The 21,460-nt window shown below is 45.3% G+C and overlaps 1 protein-coding gene across 2 annotated transcripts in view; it reads right to left on the reverse strand.

Annotated features, from left to right (window-relative positions):
- PEX14 (peroxisomal biogenesis factor 14) overlaps positions 1 to 21,460 on the reverse strand; it is a 130,308-nt gene that overhangs the window by 10,898 nt on the left and 97,950 nt on the right. Inside the window, exons 4-5 of one of the 2 annotated variants that reach the window (XM_005607620.4) lie at positions 15,806 to 15,934; positions 586 to 671 (exon numbers count right to left, since the gene is read on the reverse strand). In XM_005607620.4, the coding sequence (XP_005607677.1) occupies positions 586 to 671; positions 15,806 to 15,934 (215 nt within the window). The remainder of the gene's footprint in view (positions 1 to 585; positions 672 to 15,805; positions 15,935 to 21,460) is intronic. The other variant, XM_014737678.3, reaches the window with a different exon arrangement.

Raw genomic sequence — 21,460 nt, forward strand, 5'->3', positions numbered from 1 at the left:
CAATAGCACAGAGAGTGCTTCCCACGTGCCAGGCACAGAGCACTTTCCAAAGCAGCACCAACTCCTTTCAGCTCCACAGCAGCCTCAGGAGGCAGGCACTACTGTCCCCATTTTACAGATGAGACCACAGAGCCTGTGATCACACAGCTACTAAGTGGCAGAGCCAGGATGCAACACAGGCAGCTGGGCTCCAGCGTCCACACTCTTAACCATCATGTCATTCCGTCTCTCAAAGATTTACCGACTGCTCTTGATGTGCTGGGCACTCTTCTAAGCGCTGATGTGGCTTGTCCATCAATGGGTCCCATAGTCACCCTGCAGAGCAGGGACTTTGAGGAGAAGTGCCAGTAGATGAGGCAGTGTCTGAAGCTACCAAGTGCACCCATGCAGGTGGGGGCAGGACCTGGACTGGAGCCAGACGTCCTCCTCCAGAGTGTGTTTCTCAGTACACCCTGCCCCTACAAAAACCCCCTCCTGCCATCACACTCCAGGGCTGAGGGCCTCTCCCCAGACAAACCTCCAGATGGGGGGCAGGGGGGACAGGGCTGAAAGCCAAGGCGGGGCCACAGGGAAGAGCAGGCTTACCTTGTACAGCTGGTGAAAGCCGAATGCAATTCCTGCCATGATGATAGCCAAGGCGCCATAATCTCTCCACCGGGAACCCCCAGGGCCTATGGTTGGGAGAAAAGACACAACAGGAGAAAAGGCACTTGTACTCAGTCTCGTCCCTCATAGTAATGGATCAGCAACTGCGACACACAACCGTAGCAGACAGACTGTGACTGTCAGGAACGCGCTCAGCTGTGTCCCCCTCCTCTCTCCAGCTCCTGGAGCTGTCTGCCTCAACTGTGGCCAGCTGTGTGGAGGTGTCTAGTATGAGGTGAGTCCTGGAGTGGGGAGTCAGGTGGCAGAGGCGATCTGAAGACCCAGGGCATGGTCTCTGCCCTCAAGCAACAAGGATCCAGTGAGGCCGACCTAAACACTCTTAGGTATGTATAAATAGACGACCACATGCCCTATTACAGACAGGAACAAGAGCCACTTCAGAACCGGGGAACAGGTGGCAGGATGACACGACACTGCATCATCTGTTTATTCAAAACTTCACGAAGCGCTGACTGTGTGCCTGACGGAGTTGTAGGTGGGGACAGTGGTGATGGGACCCTCCTGCCCTGTTCTGCTCTGACCTTGAGCCTGGTGGAGAGGAGACACCCTATGAATGACTGAACAAGGTAACTCCAGAGAGTGATCAAGAATGCCAAACAGGGCGATGTGAGAGTGCGGAGGGCAGGAGAGGGCAGCCAGGGGTCGGCAGGGCCTCGGAGGAGGCGGATGCCCAGACCTGTGCAGTCCTGGGGACAGAGTGCTCCAAGCAGGGGACGAGCAGGGCAAAGGCCAGGGTCGACCTGTGCTCAAAGGAGAGTGCGGCCGGGTGAGCACCAAGCCCTCCCCAAAGGGGAGACCGGCAAGCACAGAGAGGGAAAGGCGGGGCCAGGTGGAGAGCGTGCCCAAGGGACCTGAGCGTCATTTCACGAGCAGTGGGTCACTGAAGGTGCTGCGTAAGGGAGAGGCATGGTCAGCTGTTTTAGGAGACTGCACAAGGGAGGGCACACCACAGGTGGGAAGAGGGAAGGCCACAAAACATAACAGGGACTGGGATTAGGACAGAAATGTCTCAGGAAAACAGCATGCTGCTGCTGGGGGTGGGGGGCAGGCCAGAAACGGGCAGGCAGTCTTCATGGAGGAGCAGCTCCCGGCCCTGTGCTCTGCAGAACAGCATGTACGAAGCTCCCCCAACTCCTGAAGGAAATGCCAGTTCCACAAGAGGAGAGGTGAGTTTTCTACTTCATAATCTTTCCCACGTACTGTTTACAAAGTGCTTTCATGTCCATAATCTTATCTGACGCCCCAGCGACTCTGTGAGGCACACAGGAAAGCAGCATCTCCATTTTGAACATCCATCTGGAGCTGCCATGTCCAGGTCACCCAGCGCGGCACTCTGCCTCCTCTCAAGGGATCTGCCATTGGGGGGCACGGGCCACTGTTCCCACAACTGTCAGCGGCGTGGGACATGGGTCAGTCTGTGGAATCAGACCACGGTGCCCGTGGAAAGTGACCCAGAGGCACCCACTCAAGGCATGCTGCTATGACAAGGAACTGGGATTTGGAAGTGAATTTGGGAGAGACAGGTGAAGAAGGAAGAGCAACAGCACTCCCGAAGCTTTTGAAAGGAGCACCCCAACTCAGCTGAGCAAAGCCGAAGTACTGTCAGCCTTCACCTCTCACCTGGGCCTGCAAGCTCTGGAGGTACCACCTGTCGCGTCCTGGCGTTTCATGACCAAAGGAAAGGAGGAGAGGGCCAGTTCTTAAAGCTCAGTGGCAGGATGTGGGCAGGTGGGGAGGAGGGGCTGCTGGCATGCAGCCCAACCAAGAAGATACAAGTGGCAAAAACCTCCAAGGGGGCAAGGGAGACACTCCTTCCTCCCCGAGCCTCTGAATGGGGCTCTCAGGAGGCAGAGGTTGACAGTGATGGCGGAGCCTGGAAAAGTCTCTCCTTGGTGCACCCCCCCCCCCCAACACACACTTCTCCCCCTCCACCTGCCCCGCCTGTGGATTCCACACGAGTTTCCCAAGGTGGCCCAGCCCCAGTGTGTCCTGCACAAACTATAACCAACAGGTAGCCTCTCTCACAGCCCTCAAGTCCCTTTTCTGGTTTAGTTTTTGAATAGGTAACACACCCATGTGCTCAAAACATCGCAGAGCATATGTCAGTCTACTGCAAACAGGCTCCCTCCACCACCAACAGCCTCTGTCAAGTTTCCTGTTTATCCTGCCAGAGAATTTTCATGTACAAATAAGGCAACACAGACATCTATTGTTTTCCTTCTCTTCTCCTCCTATTTCTCATTCTTCTTTTTCCTATAACTGCATAATATTCCATTTAACCAATTCCCTGTTGATGGACATTTAGATTACTTCCAATCTTTTACTATTTCCCACAATACTACCATCAGTGACCGTGCACAGATATCATTTCATGTACATGTACATCCGTAAACGTGAATTCCTAAGAGGCTGGGACAGAGGTATACGCATTTGCAACTTTGAGAGATACTGTGAAATGCCCTCCGCGGGGGTGACCCAGTTCATCGCCATCAGCCATGTACATGAGAGCCTGCTTGCTCACAGCTACTCCAACGTAATGGGTTAATCACACGCGTAGATTTCTGCCAATACTAGAGCAGAAAAATAGTACTTGACTCTAGTGCTAATTTGCGTTTATCCTATTACTGAGTGACTTCTCATCTGTATTTCCTTTTCAGTGTGCTGTGTACGGTTCCTACTTTTCTCGATTTATCGATTTTCTTATTAATTTATAGAAACTTTTATATAGCAGGGAAATTAGCCCTTTGTCTATGATAGGAGTTGCAAAAATATTTCTCATTTATTTTTCTTTTGACTCTGCTTATGGTGTTTTATGGCATGCAGGTGTTTTTCATGCTTATATAAATTATCAATCTCTTCTTTTATGGGCTCTGGGTTACGGCAAGCCAGGACTTCCTCACTCCCTCTCAGACTGTGTAGACATGTTCAGGCGTCACGTCTAAGAAACCATCTCGGAAGGGAGCTCTGCCACTTTGACCCCATCTGATGCAAACTTACTTAGATAAGCAAGCACCACTCATCAAACTGAGCCTGGAGGCCCTGAGTCCCAGGAATGCACCTCTTCTATCTCATTCCTAGCCTCCTCTGCTCTGAGTGCCGTGACGCAAAATCCAACATTTAGTGCAAGTTCATTTTTAGGAGGAAAAAGTGAAGCTAGAGTAACACTGACACTCTTCTAGAGAGTCACTGCTCAGGAGGGCTTTAATCCACACCCAGAACACCCAGCTGTTCTGCCAAAACTCTCAGAGAGAGCATCTTCAAAATGAGAACATGTCCAGAATATTCTATTCCCCACTAATTTCTCAAAAACCCACTAAAGATCTTACAAGAAAATAGCTGAAACCAGCTAAAAACTGGATCAGACCCCGAAGTCTGCTGCATCCTTCTTTCCTGCAAACATACTGTGCCTTGAGAAGCACAACCTCTCACTCTGGGGACCGGAGCCACCGAGGCTGAACAGATGCCGGCAGCTCAGGGGTCCAAGAACCAGGATCCCTCCTACAGATGCTCCCACCATCCCAGAGCCCTGACCTCCTCAAGCACCAAGAAACACCTGTGGCTCCCTGCTGGCCTCACCCTTCACCCCCACTGCTCCTCGTTCCTGCATGCTCGCATTAAGAACATTTTATTGCCCCCTGGTTTTCATTATTAATGAAAAGGGACCAGAATGATCTTTCCTAAAGTTCAGAGAGTCTATAAAGACAAGAAGCTGAAATGCCATTTTACTCGTTTTGGAGATGTGTGATACAATTCTGTCTTGTGGCAAAATGAAAAAAAGAGAAAAACGAAGATGGAGATAACTCTTATCCACTGCCCAGCTTTCAAAGGGTAACAGACCACAGCTACAGAGAAAGCACTTGGCATGACCCGAAACTGGCTCAAACCCCCAGCCACAACCACCTGGAGTCCTTGCCCCTGCCCACCATGGGGCCAATTTCTTCCAAGGCCCATGCAGATCTCCACAATGGCACTGAGAGCAGAACACCTGGAGCTATGGCCTCGCTTGTCACCATGCTCCCTGAATGTCCAGAACTATCCAGTCAAGGGCAGAAAATGGGGCCAGTCACTCTTCTGCTCTAGCTCGAAAGTAAAGGAAATGGAATGAACATGCTTTTTAAAAACTCCAGTCTGGGAGCAGATGCCTACCTGCAGATGAGGCAGACAAGAGGCAAGCAGGCAAGAAGCCTCAGATCTGAGATCCTGGTTCCACACTACTAACCAGATGGTTCCCAAAAACAATCTTCTCTGCTTTTTTTTTTTGAGGAAGATTAGCCCTGAGCTAACATCTGCTGCCAATCCTCCTCTTTTTGCTGAGGAAGGCTGGCCCTGAGCTAACATCCGTGTCATCTTCCTCTACTTTATACGTGGGACACCTACCACAGTAGGGCTTGTCAACCAGTGCCATGTCTGCACCCGGGATCCGAACCAGATAACTCCGGGCTGCCAAAGCGGAACGTGTGCACTTAACCGCTGAGCCACTGGGCCAACCCCCATTCTTCTCTTGTTATTAGGCACAAACCACTTGACTGAAGGTGGCAGAGCTTTGCTAGATTGAAAGAACCCAGGCACGATGATACTTTTACTGTCATTCAGATTCAAATTATCCACAGCACTTTCCCAATAGGCTCGGTCAGCTAACTGGCTGAATGGCACAGTACTTTACCAACATACCACATCTCTGGTGTCTCATGAAGGATAAACAGACAGTCGACTGTGGCAATAATTCTCATCCTGCACACCTGAGCATTTCTGAGACCGCCCTATGCCTTAGGCTGCAATGGGGTCAGAAGACAAATTGTTGTAGGGAGAAGAGTGTAGAGCTCTTTGAAACTCAACACCTTTCTTACCCTTCCAAGGACTCCATCAACTAGCCTGAGCTCTGACAGTCTCCATGGAGGTCTGCCTGCCCAAAGGCTCAGGTTTCAGTTGAGTCCACTGTAAAGGAGACCATGTCAGAGGCAGGAGAGCTGCACCTCCATGGTTCCTTAACCATTCCCTGAACACCAACGAAACCAACATTACTCAGTTCCTTTAGTTATATCTCCGTTAACCAAGAACTTCTCACCTAGCAGGCGAGAACAAGCATCAACAAGTAGGAACATATGCGAGGCACTGGGAATCGTGCATACAATACAGCAATGTCGAGCTTGAAACCACCAAGTCAGAGACTCAGTGACATCACAGAAATCTCACAATCCAGTAAAGATTCATCAATAACAAAGAGCTGAAGCTGTAACGAAATCATTCTGCTGGGACAATCCGCACCCAGTGAGTGCTAGCTGACAACAGGGAAAAACTATCATGTCCTTGAAAGGCTGGCAGCCCGAGCACAGGGCCAGGCAGTGGCAGAAACCAGGCAACCCTACCTGTGGTCCCCTCCACACTCATCAAGGCTGGAGCCGTGAGTTCACACTGTGGTGTATCTAGCTTCTCAAATCATCCCATTAGCTTTGTTTGGAAGCGACCCTGAAAATTAAATGATAAGACAGGTTCATCCACAGTGAGGTCCTGGAATCAAGCCAACCCGCCAGATCAGTGCTTGGTACAGCACCGAGTTGCTAGGCTAAGTGCACGGAGAGACTGGTGACCAGCGAACGGTACTACAGGTTGAGATGTGGAGGGCTGGCCACAGCGCAGGGGGCACGCTGAAGCACAGGGCTGTGGATGGCTGGCAGTGGTCAGAGAGACAAACCGACCCGGAGCGCAGCAGCTAGAAAAAGAACAGCTCTGCTCTGAACAGAAGTGCCTGCACAGCATATAAGGCAAAGGCCCCACAGCAGCCCAGCAGCAGCCACATCTGAAAATCCAGGGCCTGTCTTCCTGTGAACATCCTGTGAAAGACGATCTTTTCCACGTCTCATGAGCTGCGATGCTATCAGCAGTGTCATCGTTAGGCAGGAAGGACACTGAGTGGCATATCTATATTCTCACTCACAGATTAAAAAATATGAGCTCTAATTAAACTCTAAGAATTCAGAAGAGTCCAGGTACAGACCCATGCTTATACGGTCAACTGATTTTTGACAAAGAGGCCAAGGTAATTCTATGGGGAAAGGATACTATTTGCAACAATTGTGCTGGGACAATGGGATAGCGGTAGAGAGAAAAAATAAACTTCAACCCTCACCTTACACCATACCCAAAAAGTAACCCCAAATGGATCATACACCTAAACAAAAAAGTAAAAACTATAAAGCTTCTGTAAGAAAATAGAAAACACGGAAGAAAATCTTTGCAACCTTGGGTTAGGCAAAGATATCTTAAGATTCAAAAAGCATAAACTATAAAAGGAAAACAAAAGTGATAAAATGGACATCATCAAAATTTTAAACTTTTACTTTTCAATAGGCACTGTCAAGAAAACGAAAAGGCAAGTCAGAGGCAGGGAGAAAATGGCTGCAAAACATATACCTGATAAAAGACTTGTAACCAGGTACATAAAGAGCTTTTACAACTCAATAATTAAAAGACAAACAAGGTGATTTTGAGGAAAGATTGGAAGAGATACTTCACAAAAGATATATGAATGGCCAACAAGCACGTGAAAATATGCTTGACATCATTAGTCATTAGAGAACTACAAATTAAAAGTACAATGAGATTCTATTACGTGTACATTATAATGGCTAAACTTAAAAACCGAGAATACCAAGTGTTGACAAGGATGTGGAGTAACAAATTCTCAGACACTGCTGATGAGAATGTAAAATGTGCAACCATACTGGAAAATAGTTTTACAATTTCTTATAAAGTTAAACATACACATAACATGTGGCTAAGGCCTTCCACTCCTAGGTATTTACCTAAGAGAAAGGAAAGCATATGTGCACACAAAGCCTTATACACAAATGTTCTTGGCAGCATTATTCACCATAGCCCCAAACTGGAAACAAGCTAAACAACTATCAATGGTCAAAAGATAAACAAATTGCAGTACATCCATACAATGGAATAACAGGAGTTAGCAAGCTGCCCAGTGGGCCAAGTCCCACCTCAGGCTGCTTTATTCAGCTGTGAGCTCAGAACAGTTTCTATATTTTTAAAGGATTGTGAGGAGAAGAGGGGTGGAGGGTTAGGGGGAATATGTGACAGAAACATGTAGCTCTCAAAGTCTAAAATATTTACTACCTGGTTTTATTTACATATAAATATACACACACACACATATAATATACATAAAATATATATTTATCTCAATATGGATCAATCTCAAAAGCATTATGTTACGGCAAAGAAACCAGACACAAAAGACTATATGCTGTATGATTCCATTTACATGAAATTTTCTAAAAGGCAGGACTTCAGAGCAAACAGAGAGCAGACTGTTGGTTGGCAGTGCTCTAAACTGATTTTTGAGTGCATCACTTGGTAAAGTTACTAAAAAAATCACTGAATTGTATGATTGAAATGGGTGAGTTTTATAATATGCAAAATACACTTCAATAGCTTTGTTTAAAAAATAACTTTTTATAAAGAAGAGTCTAGAAAGAGACCGATGCATATATTTTCCCATATAGGGACAAACGAACCTTGACCTTCACATTGTACCATACGCAAAAGTTAGCTGAGAATAAATCACAGATCTCAACATAAAAGCTAACACTATAAAACTTGTAGAAGAAAACATAGGAGAAAATCTTTCTAACTTTGGGGTAAGCAAAGGCTTCACATGACAGGACACAAATACCAAGAACTGTAAAACAAAAAAAAGATAAATGGATGTCATCAAATTTAAAATCTTTCACTTTTCAAAAGGCAATGTAAAGAGAAAGAAAAAGCTAGCCCCAGACTGGGAGGAAATACTAACAATAAATATATCTGACAAAGAACTTGAATCCAGAATATGTAAAGAGCTCTTTCAACTCAACAAGACAATGACAATTAAAAATGGGCAAAAGACTAGAACAGACACTTCAAAAGAGAAGACATGCAAATGGACAATAAGCATGTAAAAAGATGCTCAACATTATTAGTCATCACAGAAATGTAAACCCAAACCACTATGAGATACCACTACACACACATTAAAATAGCTAAAATTACAAAGACTGAGGATACTAACTGTTAGTGAGAGCATGGCGCTCTCATATACCTTCCTGACGGGAATGCAAAACAGCACAACCACTTTGGAAAACAGTTTGGCAGTTTCTTATCAAGTTAAACATATACTTAACATATAACCAGTAACTCTACTCCGAGGCATTTAAGAAAATAAAGATAAGAGAAATAAAACAAAGACTTATACATGAATGTTCAAAGAGCTTTTCTGTAATGGCTCCGAACTGGAAACAACCCAAAGCCCCTCAACTGGTGAAAGGACAAACTGTGCGTCTGTGCCACGGAATACCAGTCAGTCACAAAAAAGAAGGAACTTCTGTGCGCACAGCTTGGATGAATCTCAAAAACACTATGCTGAGCAAAAGATACCAGATAGGAGAGGGTACACACACTGTTTGATTCCATTTTTATAAAATGCCGGGAAAAAGAAGTCTAGTTGGAAGCAACAGAAAGCAGACCAGTGGTTGCCCCAGAGACAAGGTGGGGTGGGATTGGCTGGGAACCAGGCACAGGGAACCTTTTGGGGTATTGGAAATGTTCTACAGTGTGGTGATGGCTACATGGGGGTGTGTACACTTCTCAAAACTCAAATTGTACAACTAAAATGGGTGCATTTTGTTTTATGTAAATTATACTTCAATGAAGCTTTTTTAACGTCTGTTCAGAGTTAAAAAAAAAAAAAAGAGCTAAAGGAAGTCAGCAGTGATTGAGAAAAATATCCAGGATGGTGGGCTCTAAGTTCTTCCTCTGCTCAGTTAGCAGCTAAGACAAAGGGAAGAAGCGCAACCTGAGAATCCTAATTCAACTTTTTAAAATGTACCCTGTAATATTTGATACATACAAAAGAATATAACATTTATATAAGTTATGAAGCATGACAATAAAATTAGCAATCCTAAACCCACCTACCTTACCAGCTAAAACTTTCCAAACACCTCTGAAGCTAGCCACTTGTTTCTCTCCACCCAGAGGAAACCATTATCCTGAATTTTCTGTTCTAACGCAAACTTTCTATGGGATATGAAAAGCTAGGAACATGCCCCACCAGAACAAGAACTGCATTTCTCACTGGCTCCTGCAAAGAGGTATGGTCATATGGTTGAGTTCCAGCCAACGGGGAGAAAGTGGAAGTGATGTGGGCAGTTTCCACGGGGTGTACCTTGGAAGATGGCTTGTCCTTTTCCTTTCTTCTCCCCATTCTTGCTGTTGGACCGCAGATGGGACAGTGAGAGCTAGAGCAGTCAAACTGAAGCACAAGATGGATGCCATCCAGGTGTCAGGGATGCAGAGCAATGAGAGGAGCTGGTCCCTGAAGACCACAGAGCCACCACAGCAGCCTGAACTGCCTACATTTACATAACAGAGAGATATTCTTCTATTTTGTTTAAGCTACTCTTATTTTGAGTTTTCTGTTATTTGTTGCAGAATCTTATAAAACACAGGCTGCATTGTCAGCCCAGCCATAATTCAAGCCACCACCAACACCAAAGACTCTTTCAATGGCCTAAGAAACCTAAGGAAAGGATTTCTTTACTCAGTTCTTTCCTGTAACACATGCTCTCTTCAATATTCACGGATAGTGTTTATTCACACTCACGTGACACGACACAAGGTGTAACACAAAACAGACAGGGTGCTGGCCCTTGAAAAGCTGCCATGCTAAACCAGTCACATGGACAAAAGAAGAAAAAATACAATTTCCTCAAATCACAGAAACGCTTTCTGCATATACAAACCGGTAACTTTTATGAAGCAAAACGTGAAATTTGTGTGCTAAATTGGCAGAGAGAAACGGAAGCGAGAGAAATAGGAGAAAGCCGTGACTTTTCATTTCCTGGTAGGAAGGCAGAGGCAGTCCACAGGCACCTGTGACTCCCAGCCCCTTCTACAAGCACTCCCATTGTCCCTAGCCCCAGGTCCTTGCTGTACCCTCTCTGCAGTGATGCTCTCCTTTCCGCCTCTGGGCGGCCACAGCGTCCTGGCTCTCAAAGCTCAGTTCAAGTCCTGCCTCCTCCATCCAGCCTCACCTAAGACTAGTGCCCTGGGAGTTTCCTTTATCACAAATTCTGATAGCTCTCACCATTCTCAACATACAAGGTGGCATGGTTAGTCTTGGCTGTACTTCCCCAAGTGCTGGACGTCCCACTACATTAAAGGGTAGCCTCCTGAAGGCAGGCCTGTCCTCTACTTCTGCAGCCTGCACAGCTGAGCACATGGAAGCCCTCACTGATTGGCTCCCTAGACAGCTCCCCTACATTGATGGTATCACACACCACCCTTTCAATTCTCAAGCACATTTCCACCACCATTTATTCATTCAACAAGCGTTTCTAGAACAGCAGCTAAGTGAGAGCCTTGGGTCATAGATTAAAAAAAAAAAAAAAAGCCTTTAGCTCAAGAAACTCCCAGTCTAACAGAGAAGACACAAATAAACATTTAAGGGTACTGTAGGGGGGAGCAGGGGACTGAGAAAGCCACAGGGAACCTCCATCCTAGTCAGAATACAGGCACTGGAAAGAGTCCCTGGAAGAGCCAACAGCTGCCCCCGACCTTGAAGAACAGCAATGAGCTGGCCAGGCAGAGACGAGTGAAATGGCATTACAGGCAGAGCATCTGGACCACTGCCTCATCCACACCCTCCTAGGCCGTCTTCCTTAATTCCCCACGCAGCACCTGCTCAGATGATATGAATAATTTTAATATTAGTCTAACAATAATATGGTCAGATAGGCAATACAGTCCCCAAAATAATTAGATGATGCAATTCAAAGTAAAAAAAAACCAATGTGCTTTATGGGGCCGGCCCCGTGGCAAAGTGGTTAAGTTTGTGCGCTCTGCTTCAGTGGCCGAGGGTTTCACTGGTTTGGATCCTGGGTGTGGACATGCACTGCTCATCAAGCCATGCTGAGGCAGAGTCCCACACAGCACAACTACAAGGACCTGCAACTAGAATATACAACTATGTACTGGGAGGCTTTGGAGAGAAGAAGAAAAGAAAAAAAGAAAAAAGACTGGCAAGAGATGTTAGCTCAGGTGTTAATCTTAGAAAAAACAAAACAAAGCAATGCGCTTTTTGACTGTCCTCCACCATGGTGATGACCTGACTGCCGCTTCCCTCTTGGGTCATCTCTTCTGACACCCCTATCCTAAGCTCCAGCCGCTCTGAACATCACATGGTTTCACATCCATGTGCCTTTGTCTTAGCCTGGATGCTCTTGTCCACCTGTCTGGCCACTGAACCAATCATGCTCCAGATCCAGTTAAACATCTCCCTTCGCCCTGTCAGTGCCACTGTCTCCACCTGGGCTCACCTGATAGGCACTGCTGTGTTTGTGTAACTGCCTTTCCTACTAGACAGGAAAAACTGGGGAAGAGTGACGAGGTCTTATGAATCTTTTCATCCCAGGGGTCCAGCACAGTGCCTGGCATATAGCAGGTACTCAATAATAAGGGCTTGCTTAATTAGCGAATGAAGACAATCAAGGGTAAGTCTATGTTACTAAACAGGGCTATAAAAGGAACAAACTGAGAAAGAACACTCTCTCAGGATTTCTAATCAAATATCAAAACCTTCCACCAACCTCAGATGTTTGCATCCTATTCTAAGAAGAGGCAACTAAAGCTACAGGTCAGTCTTTGAAAGGCCTAAATTGTTCATCAAAAACAGTGAAGGGAAACTATTTAAGCCTAAGAAAAAATTATCCTACAAAATTCACACTGGCCCTGCCTATGTCTCAAAACTACCTTGCTTCTTGTCCTTCTGGGAGGAGAGAAGAAAAATCAGCTTGGAACAAATCAATCAAGCAGGCACTATGTTCAGGACTGTGCTAGGCACTGCACACATACGCACATACTGATTCCTGCTTCAAAGTCGAACAAAGAGAAGCCAAAACTAGAAACAGAGACTGTCAAATTTCCTCTCGAATCCCAGCCTGACTTTTCTGAGTTCTACCCGATTTTCTTTTAAGCTCTGACAACACTGGTTTATTCCCACATCAGGTGACGCCAAGTTTCCCCTCATGTCAACCTCCTACCACTTTCACAAAGCCTTCCTCACTTCTCTAGCCCACATTAATTTTTTCTCTTTTCTGTATTCTTGTGGAATTTCTTGTCTGTGTAATTAATTTTGGCATTAAATCACAATGTCTTATATTATTATTCTTTTCTTAAGAGTTTATCTTCTCTCTCCCAGAGAATGTAAGGTTCTTACAGATTATGTTTTGAATCCCTCACGATACTGTACTGAGCATACAGTAGGTGCTTAATAAATACTGATGAACTGAACTGGTACTATTCTGGCAGGTCTCCATGTACTCTTTGGTGATACTCACATTTACTAATAGCTCAAGGTCAACCACATTCACCCAAGAGCAGAGGCATTAAAAGAGGCAATGAGCAGGACATCTGCCACCAAGCAGGAGGGCTGGCAGATCCAGAGGTGACAATCCAGGAACACTGGGCTCCCTGGGGTCGTCTCGGAAAATCTATCCTTCTCCAAGACATGAGCATTTGGGGCTGAGCCTAAAGAATCCCATTTTCTAGGCCTGGGCTCAGAGATGGAATGTCCTTAAAAAGCCAAGAAATGGAAGGGAAGGGCTGCCGGAGCTCCAGATGTAAAATCGGCAGGAACACACATGAATGGAGGCCATAAATCCCTCCCAGGACGCAGACAATGCCTCAGTGATAAGCATGCAGATTGCACACCTAGTTCAGAAACTCCCCTGAGTTTGCTTGTAATTAAGGGGGTTAGAAAGGTAAAAAAAAATATATAAACCCAATTAATCATTTAAATATTTAAAGTCAGATTTTTTCCTCACTCCAGGATTAGTATATTTCCTAACGCCAGCAGCAGACAGCCCTGGTTTTTACTGGGGTTCATTTTAGAGCATGTTTAAACTAGTCAGATTGAGTGATGCTTCCAGCAACTAATCGCATGTCAAATAAAAGATATTTTATGTAATAAATTACCGCTACAAGTAATTCAAATGTCATTTATCAGTTTTATTATCAGTCAGGCAAAGTCTTGTTTCTCTATATTAATCAAAATCAAGTTTTTTTTTTTTTTTTTTGGAGCAGTTTTGACACCTCTTGGCAAAAGTACAGAAGTGAAGAGGAAGAGTCGACCCCGGAGCTGAAAGGAGCCGTGTAACGGCACGAGAAGAAGGAAGCTCCACGGTGACAACTAAAATTTCAGGTATTTAACATTACCATTACCACTGTTTTTATACTAGCATCACAGCAGGAAGGATTCTGTCTCTAAGAAGATGTATTTTATTTTTAGGGACGAGAGACTCTTAAAAATATTCCTACCTAAATACCTAACCGTGTAATGCTTTTTCTCTGCAAGATCTGGACAGCAGAATGATTTAAATGACTGAACCGCTCTTCCCCATCCCATTCTTTTGTCTCTTTCAGAAAGACTAACAGTTTAACCCTTTGTGCATAGTGAAAGTAGGCAAACACATAATGTTTTAGGCCAATTCTGTGACCAACCAGAACAATTCTTTGTTCTGAGCAAGAAGTTTCCAAGTAGCCAAGAGACCTGTTCCGTATTAAGCCATGGAGAAAACAGCTGGAATAGAACAGATGTGCATCTTAGAAAATTCTGCACCCCAGCTGCCACTGCCCGTCCTCAACAAATCCCATTAAACGGCTAGGCCCAGGGACACAACTAAAGAAAAAGTGTGGAGACTTAGCCATTGGTTAAAAAGAAACATGGAGAGTATGTTTAGCGACCCAAAGCTAACACACTGGATCAGAAAGGATGCTGGCCAGGAAGCAGAAAGGAGTCCCAGGCTGACAAGTAGCTGCGACTGACTCAGTAGCCCTGACAGAAGGCTCACCACTGAGCACTGTTCCTCTCGTCTCAGAGGTCACACAATGCCAGTGGTTTGTTAGACAAGGGGACCACGGATGAGATCAACTTGAGTGTGTGCTACTTGGCCTCATCCATTCAGCCTTATCCAGAAAGCAAAAGAAAGGAGACATCTAAATGAGACCTGTGACACACAAAGCAGATGCTAACCCACTGCCTGGCCCCTGTGCTGTCTATACGATGATGACACTTCCCTAGCTGCAGCGGAGCCAGTGAGGAGGACGGTGAGGCCAGGGCCAAGAGGCAGCTCCAGACCACGTGGGAGAGGCTAGAACAAGTCTGGCATTTTAAATCACACCTTTTAAAATCGGATATCTAACACTGTTTTAAATCATGCTTTGAAAAAATAAAACTTCTGAGATAGACAATTAAAATGTAGGCAATTTACACAAAAGACATTTTGAAATACGGTAGATCCAAGGCTGAGTTACATTGAAGACACAAAACTGAGCTATTTTTCCATTGCTGTGGAGTCAATTTTAACCTTTTCAGACTTTTTATAAGTGACTTAAAGAAGGCGTTCTGGCTGTATTTTGGAGGTGTACATTTATTAGTAGACTGAAGAACCTTTATTCCTAAAACAGCTTTCATTAAAAACAACAAAAACCTCTCGTGGGTCACATTCTTATGCAATAATTAAAAGCTACATCCAAAAACGACCTTTACATTTAATCTGAAATTCTCTAACAGATTGCCACTACATAAATATACATGGTACAGCCAGGACAAGGAAGGAAGGAAGGAAGGACGAAAATGGGGAGGGGCCAGCCTAAATCTACTAATATTAACTTTAAAAATAAAATTAGGAGACAAGTTATTCCAGTGAGCAAACGAGAATGCACTCATGAATCAGATCTTCATGTTCTTATCAGTGAAACAGCAACATGCAAAACTGATAAAAGAAAATGGAAATAGAACCAATAAATACTTTCACAGACTCTTGCTTGTAACCAAAATACCTGAAACAGCACAATAAACTCACTTATTCTGGTTTCTTGTCTCTTCCTAAAGCTTTGTCACATTCCTAAAAGTTTGTCTAGAGAGGATTTGGGTGTGTCACATTCTTTTGGAAAAACCTAAGAGCTGTCCACTACTCCCAGTTTCCCCGGCCTGCTGAGTCTAGGAGACACACGGGAAGCGCGGCTCTTTGGCCAGAGTCCTGAACCCCAATCAAGGTTAAAGCAGGAGTTTGAGTGGGTGACTTACTGTACGGCTGAGAAATGAGGTGAGGGGGCTGGACAGGAACCACCTGTGTGGCTGGGCCCAAGGACGAAGGCTCATCGGCAGCCGTGCCCGACTGCTGGAAAGCCAAATCAATCTCTTCATCCGTCAGCCCTAGGGGAGAAGAGGACATCATTGCAGGTGAGTGCCTTTGCCACTGTCCATGGCTGCAACAAAATCTTCATTGAGAAGAGACCCTGAGAGCCACAGAATGCCTAGCATCCTGGTAAGTTGCCTCCCCGATTTCGGATTCTCCGGAACCTCTCTCAGTTGCAATTTAACCTTAAGCGACAGAATATTAGCCTCAACACTGCTTCCAAATGTGGCTCATTCAATTTCCTTAATTTATCCTTGAGTTTATTGCTGCTTTTGAAGTCGCTCCGTACTGCAATTCTCCATTCTTCCCCCGAAAACAGATACCATCAACTGCAAATGTGGCTCATTTTAATCTGTAATGGTGTTAAAAAAAGAGGGGAAAAAACTAACAATAATGCATGAAAACAGACAGGGAAACAAAAAACTAATTATTGGGTGAGACGACTAATTAGTCTAGATCGTTTCCTAAGACGGGAATAATTTGCTTTATTTTATGACAAATGCAGAAATAAAAAGAAAAATCAGGACTGACTGTGATTAGTATGAATGGGATACAGAATGTAAAGAAGAAAATAAAACAAGAAAACAGATCAAAACAAGGCCAGGCCTAAACTTTCAGATGATTATTACTCGACTCTATCATAGGCTGCCTATATCGCCTTTGGCTAGTTTTTCTTTTTCCCTTTTTTTTAATCCTCCCAACACTCTAAACCACACTACACTCGGGACATCAGAAAATAGCAAGGCGCCATCTGCAGTGGCTTTAACATGTGGAGAGGATTTGCCCATGGAGGAATAAAAGGCAAGTGAAAAACCCATGAAGATCACATTTCTGGCAGGCACACAGCTAGAATATTTTCACCGGTTCTGAGGCAGATTAGGGACATTGGTTCTGCGGGGAGAGGACAAGGGCATCAACCAACCCAAAGAATAGGGAAGAAGTGTGGCACAAGGTGTGAGAAAAACTTCCCACAGAGCCAGCTCAGGAAGCAACTCTGTGTACAGAAGTGCTCTAGCTGCTGAGAGTGGGAAAAACAGGTGGGAGGTCACTGCCAGTCTGCAAAAGACCACTTCGGCCAGCCCTTGCTGTTCCGGGAATCCCAATATCCAGTCCGGCCGCAGCACAGAGCTTTTAAACTAGAGCCGAGAGCTTTTCCACATCTGGTCAGCAGCTCTCCATTAGAGGCCCACAGCATGGTATATTTGCCCCTGGGGGTAGATGAAGTACAAGGAGGTTCTGAGGATCAGCATCTTCCAAAGCATGGTGCCTCACGCTCTGCGCCAAGGGGCTAATAGATGGAGCACATTAATGCTCTAAAGCACAGCACTGCCTTGCACCATATTGGTGTGTGAGTTGGCTGCAGCCATCCCTCAAACTTTTCATGCCCTACCGCAAGCAGTCAATGGAGAGTGCCTGAATTATTCCAAACAGCCCTGAACCCTTTCTCTCCCCTCTGCGCTGAGCAGTTGAAGTCTGTCCCCATTTAAAACTGCAGCTCTTCCTCTCTTTCCACTCTGCATCCAGTGGAGCTAGCCACTGGGAGGCAAGGTGACACCTCTGTGAAGTCTGGGTGCTGCAGGGTTGGCCCAGAGTGCACCATGCTCTCAATAGACTGACAGGGCAGATGAACAGGCTGCCAGGGTGCAAAGATCATTTACAGACGCCGAGCACCTTAAAATACAAAAGTTAAATCTGAGTATATGAAGCTCTATGGGGACATTCTTCCTTCCAAATTCCCCAGCTTGCTGCAAAGGGATTGCTTTACCCATCATTTGGCCTCCCAAGAAGAGGAGCAGGACAGACAGACAAGCCAGGCAAAAACGGAGAACACGTTTCCCCCTCTCCGGCTCCAGCCTGTTAGTGACTGCCAGTCTCCTTCTAAATAGGCAAGGGGAACCCCTTTCAGAGTTCTAGTAGGAAAGACACTGTTTTAACCAGTTTATAAGCAGCCATTAGAGAAGAAAGCGGCACATGCGACGTCAGCACAGGCTGATGGTCACTGGTACACTATGGAATTTTATAAACCTGGTGGTTCGTGTGCCTTGTCAGCCACTGGCTGCAAATGAGGATAATTTTCCCAAAAGGAGCATTCAGTTGCATTCTCATTTTCCCTTTTGGCTCTTTCAAATATAAACAAGTACGATAATGTTTAACGCTGGGGAAATATACAGTAAGTTACAGGCTGTGCTGCGGCCTTGAGAGCTGGAGCTGGTTAAAGGGACAGGACTCCCTGCCCATTGTTCTGCCCTCTGGCCCTGAGCTTTTACAAAGCCCCTTTTCCTAATAAAACATGTTCATTGTATTATTGCAGCCGAGCCCACTAGTGAGGCCGTGGTTTAAAGGGCATCACCACTTCCTTCCAAGCTCTTGTTTTTGAGAGACCTTATCATCCGATGCTCTAAATTTACATTGGCTGGAATTCTGATATCCCTAGTTCTCTGGAGAGTCAAGATTTTGATTTAGTTACATAAAATGAATCATTTTTCTCCTTTTAAAAAAATATGCATTTTTAATGATCTCACTGAATAACATAACTTCAGAGCTGGACTATTATCCTAGCCATTGGCTTCATTTAACAGTAAAAAGACTGAGGCCCAGGGAGGTGAAAAATATGCCTCAGATCTTACTAGTTAGGGCACAGTACCACCGGATGACAACCAAGGCTCTCCATCTCCAGCCTGGTGACTTCCCACTAAAGCAAAGAGTTACAAAATATCAAATGGCAGATTCCGAAATTGTCTGAAGTCTTCAATCTTGTTAAAGAGGTTTAGATAAGGGCTAAATTGTCTTTCCCCATCCACACCCTGGCACCCCATCCATAGGTAAGAGCCAATGAATGTTGTTTGGGGGCTAATACCAAAACAACACAGGAAGTGAACCCGTGGATCCTATCTGAAAACTGGACAACTTTTAAACAACACCAGAGTGACAAGGGTGGAGTGATCTCATCTCGCTCTAATATTCTAACCCAAATAAATCCAAAGGCCTCTCATAGACTGGTGTTTATGCTTCACTTAAAGTCCTCTTCCTCCAGAGTGTCCCCAGCTTCGGGAAGACCAACTAGGTTCAGGACTCTACCGGACTCAGGTGACTCATCTGGGACTTGAGGAGACTGGGGGCAAGGGGTGTCCCCCTCTCAGAACACAGTGGTTATCTGCCCAGTCATCAGCTCCCGGTGCAGAATAACAATGCCTTTAGGAACGAGGTACTGTCACAGGACCCACACAGAAGACATCCAGATTCCCACTCACCCGCACGGAGATAAACAGTGGAGAGCTGATACTGAGACCTTGCAGAATCCAAGAGGTTAAAAGAAATAATAAAGGAAACTGCCAATTGTAAGTGAATTATATTTGGCTCTGAAAGCTGAGGCACAGGCTATATTATAAAAGGCATCTCTTTGCGTTGTTTACCATCACCCTGACTAATGCAGACCTTTTTTTTTGTTTTAAATAATCTCATGCAAATTAGACACACACACTTCCTTCCAGTTGATTGCTATCTGCAAGGAATAATCTAACCGCAGAGGGACTGAGCAAGAGCTGAGCAGAGCAGAGACGGGAGCGAAGGGTGTCCCCGTCCTGTGGCAGGTAAACAGCCTCCCCTCCTCTGTCTGCCTCAAGTCTTCCTTTAGCTGCTGCCTTTGGAAGAATTAGCCAACTCTAATAAAGCCTAAAATTTTCTTTTAGTTGGGGTATCAATTTGCACAATCTGATATCACTAGCCCTTTGCCTTTCTGAAAGATGCTCTTTCAGTAACTTCACCTCTGCCACTTGCCGAATTCCAAGGTCTACCAGCCCCTTGCCAAGTGTGTGACACTGACAATCAAAATATTATTGATAGAGAGCAAAACTAACAAAGTCTTGCTCAGTTATCCCATCCACTCACTAGCTTTTCCAAGAGGAGGAGAAATGGACGAGAGGACTTCTTCAAGGCAAGCAGGAGGGACAAGGATGCCTGTTCTGAGAGGCAGAGTGTCACTGCACCCTTAAGACCACAGTTGCCTGACCTCCTAAATTGAGCTTTCACTTCAAACGGAACTGTGCAAAAGAACTGAGTGCCCTGAAGCAGGGCTGACTTCTTGTTCTCTCAGTTTTCTGGAATCAACTTCCAAAACAAGCTCCCTCTACAAAGAGACATCTGCTGCCTCTGTGTAGAAGCCAGGCCAAAGACTTCTCTTCCAACACTTTCTCCAGGGTGGGATTCTTGCAAAAGAACAGAACAAGTGAGCTACATTCTATTGATTAATAAAGCCCCGTGTTCCTCCGGCAGCAACTGCGGTGAATGGCCTCGGGGCTGCCAAACCTGCTTATTTTTATCCCTTAGAAGATAAACAAATTTGTTTTCTTTTTCTAAAGGTTTCTGTTAAAATGCAAACAAAATCAGACCGGTTGACTTGGTGTGAGCTGCAGCGCTGGCTGTGAGCAGGATGCTGCAGGGTCCTTTCCCATGACTCAGACAGAACCGGCACAGGCAAGGGCTGACTTTTTTCTGTGGGACTGGCTGTGCAAGGGCTTCTCAGAATAAGTAACCTCAATGCTGTCCCCAGTGACCACTGGGCACTGCTATGGGGCCTGGCCCTACGCAGGTGAAGCAGAAAGACAGATGACAGCAGACAGCAGTGTTCTCTGCATCTTTCAGGTCAAACCACCACCAGGACAGCAAGGTTAGGAATGGTTTAGAGATGTAATGAACGCCCAAGAACACCTTCCAGTGTGGCTGGAGTTTTATAATAAAAACGTTGAGTGTTGAGTCCGACTGGGATTAGGGAACAGGGCCAGAGGGCGAGTGGCAGAGGGCGGCAGTTATGCGCTGGCCACTGGGGCCATCTTCCTCCCCCATCACAGTCCCTCTATTCACAGGACTCGAGTGATTCATCTGGGACTCACAGAGACTGAGCGGGGGTCACCTCTCTCAGAACACAACTAGTTATCTACCCATGTACACTCCGGGAGGAGATGAGGCAGAGAAGACAGCTGGCTAAAAATACTCCCCAAATTAAAAGAAAAATCAACTCTCTCAGAAAAGGTTAGGGGAGGGGAAAAGAAGAAAAGTATTTTTATTTTATTTTATTAACATTTTGTTGGAACAGTAGAGTACAATAAGGACTCTCAGAGCCTCTAAAAGTCGTTGGATGACCTGTAGACCCCTATTTCCCAGTGCCTTGTATAAAATTGAATTTTTTAAACATAAATTACACGTAATGACGACACTGTAAAAACTAACAGTAATGGAAAGCTGTGCTGTATTTCATTAGCCTGTATTATTCCGTGCCACCTGATCCAGCCGGGCCTTGTTTATGAGTTAGTGTGTTAGCAGATGCCGATGGAAGCATTTGCTTCGACCTTGCTCTTCTCATTGGGGCATGAAATTACGACGGCAGCACCTTGATATTACAGCCATAAATACAGTAAACTGCAAATTTAAGCCAACGGCTCCTATTGTCTCTGAACATAAAGCTGATCGGTATTTATTTAAAAGGAGAACAAAAAAAATATTATATATCACCTTGTTTATGGGGCCTCCCCCACCCACTTCCTTAT

The sequence above is a fragment of the Equus caballus genome, chromosome 2 (genome assembly GCF_041296265.1).
Source record: "Equus caballus isolate H_3958 breed thoroughbred chromosome 2, TB-T2T, whole genome shotgun sequence".
Taxonomy (NCBI): Eukaryota; Metazoa; Chordata; class Mammalia; order Perissodactyla; family Equidae; genus Equus; species Equus caballus.